The sequence below is a fragment of the Rattus norvegicus genome, chromosome 14 (assembly GCF_021556685.1).
Source record: "Rattus norvegicus strain SHRSP/BbbUtx chromosome 14, alternate assembly SHRSP_T2T, whole genome shotgun sequence".
Taxonomy (NCBI): Eukaryota; Metazoa; Chordata; class Mammalia; order Rodentia; family Muridae; genus Rattus; species Rattus norvegicus.
The window spans coordinates 19,995,073-20,003,500 of record NC_141547.1 but is presented as its reverse complement, the minus strand read 5'-3'; the positions used below and the strand labels follow the sequence as shown (position 1 = coordinate 20,003,500).

The 8,428-nt window shown below is 38.3% G+C and overlaps 1 protein-coding gene across 1 annotated transcript; it reads left to right on the top strand.

The window, feature by feature from the left end:
• Positions 1–1,480: 1,480 nt before the first annotated feature.
• On the top strand, positions 1,481–7,270 carry Smr3a (submaxillary gland androgen regulated protein 3A). Its single transcript, NM_001017497.1, has 3 exons — positions 1,481–1,530; positions 3,262–3,328; positions 6,728–7,270. Exons 2-3 carry the CDS (start codon positions 3,275–3,277, stop codon positions 7,118–7,120), a joined length of 447 nt encoding a protein of 148 aa, NP_001017497.1. The 5' UTR covers positions 1,481–1,530; positions 3,262–3,274; the 3' UTR covers positions 7,121–7,270.
• The last annotated feature ends 1,158 nt before the right edge of the window (positions 7,271–8,428 follow it).

Genomic DNA, 8,428 nt, shown 5'->3' with positions numbered 1-8,428 from the left:
ACATTTTTTATAATCATTTGCTCAGTTTGGTTTGATTGCACAAAAATGCAATCATGACTACTCAGTAGGCATTGTTAGTTTCCAGACCACCTAGACTGGTGGGTCAGTATCACTTGGGGTCACATATCAGACATTCTTCATATTAGATATTTACGTTGGGATTTATGACAATTATTAAGCACAGACAAAATTAACTAATGGTTGGAAGTCACTAAAATATGAGGAACTATATGAAAAAGTCAAAGCATTAGAAAAATAGAGGACCACTGACCTACGCTATAGTGGATCAGCCTGAGCAACGTAGTGACACACTGCCCCAAATTTAAAAAAGAAAACGTGATCACAAACAAACAAAACATTAAGCCCCCTGGAAATACATTGCTCTGGGTTCACTCCCAGCACTACACATAAACAGCTCTGCTAAGTCAACTTTGTGTAAGTGTGAGAATAGTACATGAGAACAGATGTTTAGAAACCCACAAGTTCAAAATTAAAATACTACTTCATCATTTTAGATTAACACTTAAAACTGAGGCTCACATTATCGAAGATGAGTCATTTATTTTAGAAACTATGGGAGTTATTAACATTATATATATATATAGAGAGAGACAGACAGACAGAGAGACAGAGACAGAGAGACACAGAGACAGCGAGAGACAGAGACAGAGAGAGACAGAAACACACAGAGAGACAGAGACACACAGAGAGACAGAGACACACAGAGAGGCAGAGACAGAGACAGAGAGAGACAGAGACACACAGAGAGACAGAGACAGAGAGAATTGTGTGAGAATGTGTTATTTTGCAATAGAGAAACATGCACTCAGTAGTGATTTTAATGCTTTCTCATTTTTCTTACTAAATACTCTCTTACAATCACAGGAAAATTCAATTTAGTATTTATTTCATTTATTTTAGAAACTATGGATGTTATTAGCAAGGTACACTGTGTGTGTGTGTTATTTAGTAATAAAGTAACATATATTCAATAGTGATTTTTAATTCTCTGTCTCAGTTTTCTTGCTAAATTCTCTCATAGTCACAAGACAATTCAATTTTTTAAAATATTTGTACTTCCCACATTACATTTATTTTAAGATGACTTAGGAAATTCCACAAGATTAACACATAAGAAAAGATGTCCTATAAGAATAATCAGAATAAAGAATTTATCTCTTCTTCCTTAAAATAAAAAACATGCACTATAGTTCCCCCTGTGTTTATCTGAAACACAATCACATTTCAACTCACTGTAAAGCTTCCGAAGGAAGCCTCACGCTCTTAGTTACTGAGGATATTCAGAAATGGAAAAACTGCAGGAGCACACTGCCAAATTGGCAAGGATGCCTCCTGTCTGTGAAGCATCAGTTCCTTTATCTCCCAACTTGTGTCTCTTTATTGCCAATGAAATTATCCTACAACATATATAAGAGCTGAGACGTCTGGTCCTCCACATTCCACCACTCAAAATTAGCTGACCAGAGAGCTTCTGACCAGCACATTTCCCCGCTCAGAAGTTTCTCCAAGGTAGGAACCTGGGAGTTTGAAGCCCTTTAACTTCATGTTAAAAGTTGCTCATCCTTCAGAGGTAGCATTTTAATGGGTTGCTTATTAGATATTCTTGTTTTACTAGCTAGTTTTAAAAGTTGAAATATTTATAATGTGTAGCTTTTAAGTTGTTTTTCTAACGTGTGGCTCTTCTGTAACCATGATAGTGCCCTGGACCATGCATCTAGGCTACCCAGAGTGTTGTCTCCGGGCACACTCGTGGCAGGTGTCATTCATCTCAGTTTTGGGCACTAGGCATGAGCCCTGTCTCCTTTCTTGTTCTCCCTCCATAAGCTGCTCCTGATTCCTGTCCCTTAACACCAAAGAGTCCCCTCTACCCTCTTTCTATGCTTCCTTTGAGCACAGCTGAAGTCTCTCAATATTCTCAAATGGACTCAAATCCCTCAGCTCTCTGACTTCTGCTTAATCAGATTATGGTTCTTTTTTAATCCCACATAGCACTCTGGTCCTGGCTCCCTACTCATAGTAAACCAGCCTTAAATGCCCCACACAAGAGGGTGGTTTCGTAGGGGCTGCCATGCTGTATTTAAAAGTGTGCACAATCAATGTACTATACAATTTTACAATAAAGACAGTGCAACTTAAAAAATGATATTCTTGTTTCAATACTGCAAGAATAAGTATCTACATGAAACTGTGAGTCATCAAATGTATTACATTTTGAAAACTTATGCAAGCAGCCGAAAAGTATTCGTGTTGATCACTTAGGATAGTAAGTCCACCAAAGTCTGCCGTTCCCTTTTCTCCTTCCTGCACCTTTAACATTCTCAATAAAGGGCTATTCTCAGATGTATTTTGAAAGAGAATTATTCTAAAGTATACATTTGCAAATAATTTTGCTTGCTTTAAGCATCATATGAAATATAACTTAGGAAAACCCAATACATGACATTTGCTCATAATTCCCAGGGAAAAACTGTTCCTAAGATTCTTCCCAGGTTTGTACTAGTCAACTCCCATATTTACAATATCAGCAGGGTTGGCTAGAGGATGTGACAGACCACTGTGCAATGCTGTGAAGGAAGGATTCACACAGTCTGGCTCCAGAAACTTATCACAATCCTTGAGATAACTGAGAAGAAAATAGACCTAAATAATTCTGTTTGGTTCTGTCCAACTTACTGATTGAACACAGTTGCATAAAAGAAAGCAGATTTGAGAACTTTCATTGCACACAAAATGACCCAGTGTACTGTCAAAACTTGTCTATTAAGTCATTCTTTGATCTTTGCTGTATTTAGTAGGAAGACTTCTTCCTTAGCTATTACACACCATAAGAAATTAAACATAATCAAGTTAAAGTGGTAGCATCTCAAATATGAGAGTACAGAAACTTGATGCTGTAGAACTGCGATTTTAAAATAAAACAAAATGCACGAATAGAAAATGTCCATCTCTAAATAATCAATGTTAAGCCAAAGCCTTCTTTTTTAGATCTTCTGTTGCTCAGACTCTTCAAGGACAAAGGTGTGGCACTGTTCCTGCATCAGCTCACAAGACAAAAATGAATATTAGGCCCATCATTTTAGAGTCAGATGTTATGACCTGACAATATTATGCTGTTAATACTGAGTCCAAGATAAAATTCAGGGTTATTTTAAAATACGCTGCACAACATATAGACCATGTTCCGACTAATACCATTTTGTTGTATAAATGATGCTAACCAGTCATTGTGCTTACATTCAGAGGCTACCAAAAGATGAAGCCACTGTATTTGGTGTTTGGCCTTTGGGTTCTCATAGGATGCTTCCTGGTGAGTATCACAGGTCCCTTCCACAAACCTTCATGCTCTCTTCTTAACTTTTATGTCAGATATTTTACCATTATTTATTTGCATTTCCTAATATAGACAAACTACAAGTTACTGATGAAATGCCAATCAAGTAGTTTAATTTCCATTTTGAAAACCTGTTTTAATAGTCACAGAGTTTGCAATAAATCATTAGGAAAATAACAGATATACCCCCAGAAAGTTTACTACTGCATAATATTCAGATCAATATCAGGATGACCAAAGGGAAATATGGATATGTTCAGCTCATTATTAAGTTGCATCAAAAAGAAAAATAATGTGAACTATTTTTCCCACCTTTTATGCCTAGGTAACTAAAACTAAAATTCTGAATGACCTTGCAAACAGTTATCAACATTTAAAATGGCACACGTTCTAACCAATGTCTGACATGAGTGAATGAAGTAATAAGATAGAGAGAGCACTAGTAACATAAATGCATCATGAAATAATATAGTTCATTGAAAATATGGATAAAAGATATAGGGCATGTAGGAAGAAAGAGACAAACAGGACTGTGAGGGACCATGAGGCATGAACAGGGCGCACATGCCTGATCTTTACCACAGAGATGCAAAGAAAGAATGAGGTCAGAGTAAAAACAGGCAGTAGAAAGATCCTGAGGAGCAAGGTCTTTAAGTAGATACGATGTTAAATGAGGTTCATTTTCTGAGGAACGTTTTTAACCAAATACATATCAGAAAAAAATGAGAGAGGCTAAGAGCAGGCAAAACAGAACTGTGGGGAAGGTGCAAAGCTCTGGGATGGTGTTGGGTGAGTGGACATAGGTGTGGTCATTTTCTAAATGAAGTTTGCTCATTGAATGAGGTGACATACTGTTACAGAGTAAAAGGAAGTCAACCCCCCAAGGAACAATGGAGAAGTTGTTCCCTGAACTCATCAGTGACTTTACAGGCTGCAAGGCTTAGACAGTGGACTTCATTGCTACAGGCTGTGACCTCTTGGTGAAGTAAGAGGGGGTCATCTGCAGGTAAATATGGGGTCTCAAGTTGAGGTAGAAAGCTGAGAGAAAGAAAGAGAGAGAGTTGGTGTCAAGGTGGAACCTTACAAACCTCTACAAAACTGGAAAGGGCAGACAAAGAAACTAGAGAGGATTATAAGGCAGTGCCTAAGGACAAAAGTCTTGCCATAAACTGTCCTTGGCATCTTCTGTGACTGCTCACAAAATTAAACTTGAGGGGACAAGTTTTTAGGGTTAGCTTGAACTTTAGAATTGCAGAAGGCAATGTGTCAGATGACAAATTAGGGAAAGAACTAAACAAATAAGTGAATGAATGGGGATTCTCTCCAACTTATGATCTAGAGACAAGCTGGACTTAGGATCAGTAGCACAGGAACAAGAGAACATACTGTCCCTCTACTTGACATGGCCCTTTATGTTCTAGAGTCTTCCCACCTCATTTCAAAGACTTCCCTGACATTGCAACCATACTTAACCTGTCAACTCTACGAACACTCCAACTTCCTAATGCATTTGTTTCTGCCAATGCCTTTCAGCTGTGATTATTTTTAACACTGAAGCTTAAGAAAATTCACTAAATTTAATTAGCATAGCAAACAAGACACTGAACACTCACCAAGTGCTGTGCCGAGGCAAGCACTGGCTAGGCCCCTAGGCAACATTAAGTCACTTACAGCAAATGAGAGCTTAGGCATGAATCTCAGTATCACATGACAAACCTTGGGACTCCAGGATTTTGAAACATGTATAACTGTCATTTTCAAAGGACAAAACCCAGAGTTTTAGTCTTGCAGTGGGAACATGACAGAGGCAACAGAGGCAGAACTACAACCACAGCATTTACACTTCAAAGAGGAGTATTCTGCACCCCTTTGGCCTATATTTGTAACACCTTGTATTGTAAATTCTCTGTCTATAGACACACAGGAAACACATTTGTACCTGGCGCCAATGCTATGTTTAAGATCTTCCTTCAAGTAAAAATCTGTAACATATTTTTAAATTTATTGGAAATAAAACCCAGAACAATTCTAAGCTCTTGAATTACAGGGACATTTTTCTTTTCTCTTTTCTTTTATTGGATTTTTTTATTTATATTTCAAATATTATTCCCTTTCCTGGTCTCCTGAATATAAGCCCCCATTCCCTCCTCCTCCTCCCCTTCCTCTTTAAGGGCGTTCATGTATTGAACTAAAAAATATCATCCTGAGTGAGGTAACTCAATCACAGAGACATTTTTCAATTCTGTATGGCAACGACTTCCATTTGGGATTGATTTCAGTGACCATGTCTACTAAAACAGCTTAAGAGTTTTTCCATGATCTTTTCTTTCCATTCAATGACATCTGAGCTTTCATTGATACCTTGTAGGCTCAGACCAAAGGGGAAAATATATTCTCAGAGTGGTTTGAGGATATTTTTACTTAGAAACACGTAACCATTTTCTGTTTCTGCATAATAAATTACCACAAGTTAGGACTGTAAGAAGCTTATTGTCATAGCAAAGTCTACCCTTGGCCTAGACATGTCCTCCTTTCCGGTGACTCAACAGGCAGAAGAGGAACCTGGAGGTCAATTCCATCCTCATCCCATGGCCATCATTTCATACTTCATAAAATTCCATCCCGCATCATAGTGCTGAGTGGCTCCAATTTTGTTTAATGTTTAATTAACATGAAGTAACAAGCTTCCGTGTAGGATTTTCATATTCCAATTGGGTGGACTTCCTTGATCTCACACTAGTCTCCCCCAACCCAGATCCATAATCTTCTTACCCACATTGGACTAGTTTACTCAATATCATTCTTTTTTCTTTCTATTGCATCCCCACCAGTTTACCTTCAAGTTTATTTTTTTGATTTTTAAAAGAAATATAATAGGAAACTTTCAGAAATGCAGGTGAAACTATAAAATGTAGTAAGCACAGTAACTAATGCTCAGAAGACAAGTACCATGTATTATCTCTTCACTTCCTAGACTATAATCTCAATGAATGTATCAAGATCAGGGGAAATATGGGTAAAGACCAATACAGTAGAAAGGGGCCATGAGAAGAGTCCCCTTTTTTTCGCAGGTCATGAGCCAGAAGCCACTACTATCTAATATAGCTAACTGCCATCTATTTCTTTCTAGTACAAAGAACCTTTACTATAAGTCAATACATCATTCCCTACAACATGAAATCTCTAACATCTTCTGTTTCCAGAATTAAAGAATTTGTTTTAAAAGAACATAATTGATAAACTCAAGACATCACATATCTTGGGAGAACTGGACTTTTAGAAGCCACCTTAAATTACACCTAGCTCAGAAAGTATATGTGCTAATAATTCTGTGTTATGTCTAATTTAAAATTGTTTATTTTCCTTCTCCCACAGTCTGGTGAGTGTCACAGAGGCCCCAGAGGACATGATCCTAGACGACGACCACCACCACCTCCTCCTCCTCCTCCCCCTCCCTTTGGTCCAGGAATTGGTCAACCACCCCCTCCACATTTTGGTCCAGGATTTGGTCCACCACCCCCTCCTCCTCCTCCTCCCCCTCCCTTTGGTCCAGGATTTGGTCCACCACCCCCTCCTCCTCCCTTTGGTTTTTATCCTCCTTATATACCACATCCTCCACACCATAGACCTCCAGCCAATCCTCCTACAAGGCCTCCTCCAAGCAATCCTCCTTCTCGACCTCCTCCCACAGTACAAGCAAATACAATACCAGCTGCCAATATCTCTGTAACTACTGGTATTGCCCCAAATTCCACTGATAATTTCTAGAGGTGGTAGCGATTAATAAATTCCATTTGGCAGCCAGAATAAAAATAAACCAAAGCACTGTGAAATTTGGGAGCAATAATCTTTAAAAGCTTAAGAAACAACCTTTACCCAAGAATTATGCAAAATGACAATAAAGAGCAGAGCAGCATTATACAGCATCTACTGCTGTCCTCATTGTGATGACCATACTACCTACTGTGTTACTGGCATAAAATTAATCTTTCCAGAAACCTAACGTTGTTCTAGAAGGCAAAGTGGTTATTGGGGAAAATACAACTGTAATGTGCAATCATGAAAACAGATGAAAAGAAAATAATATGTCCCCTTGAGTGTCACCCATCAAATAATTACTCATCATAGAACATGGTGGTATATATCCACACAGCATTTCCTGAAAATTAATGGGTAAGGTTTCTTCATTATATTTACCCAAAAAGGGTTCTACATCCATGGATTCAAACAATTTTTGCATGAAAGAGACTCAAAACATACAAAGGATGTTTACTGAGCATGATCTTTTCTACCATGATTCCTTCAACAATCTACTCGGGGCATTGATTAGAATATAATTGACTTTTGTTTTGTTCTATTTGTATTCTCTTTGAAGACTATGCTCCTTTTTGAAGAGAAAAACTATCTAAATCCACACCTTATGAAACTCTAAGACGTTTGGGGAAGCAAATGAACCTAAAAGGGTCTGGGAACTCAGAACACACTAACTACTTGGCCTAAGCCAATACCTGCTTCTTGTTCTCTTGGAAATTCGAACCCTTATCCTTCACTCCTAGGTTCATATCTTGTATATCCTCCAGCTCTCCTTTTCTCTTTTGCTTCCTCTCATCCTAACCACCCAAGTAATCAGCACTGCAAGCCACCATCTGACAATGTAGAAGCTACTTCTGCTCCTACAACTGTGGTTAACATCACAGCCATTTCTGCCACTTCTATCAACAAGCGTATAGATGCCAATGCCCTCACTCCTCCCAGGAGCTTCCAGCTTGATACTTCCACAAATGGTGTGGCAGATGAAACTATCTCAACTACCAAAGATGACATGCTCCAACTAAGGCAGGAGGCAAAACCCTATATGTTTCAGATAACATCATTCCAACTTCTACAGACAGTACTCTAGCTGCTAAAAGTAACCATATTCCAATTGCTACATAAATTATCTCCCACAATGCTACCAGGAAAAACATCATGCAACAAGTATAGATTTTATCACTCTTGCTGTGGCTGGCAGCACCACAGACAGCTAGGATTCACTACAATCTAACATGGTCAATATATCATCATAAAAGAAGATAG

Coding starts and splice junctions, on each gene's coding strand:
- Smr3a (NM_001017497.1), top strand. CDS start 3,275: ATGAAGCCACTGTATTTGGTGTTTGGCCTTTGGGTTCTCATAGGATGC. Junction 3,329..6,727: donor TTCTCATAGGATGCTTCCTG/GTGAGTATCACA, acceptor CTTCTCCCACAG/TCTGGTGAGTGTCACAGAGG.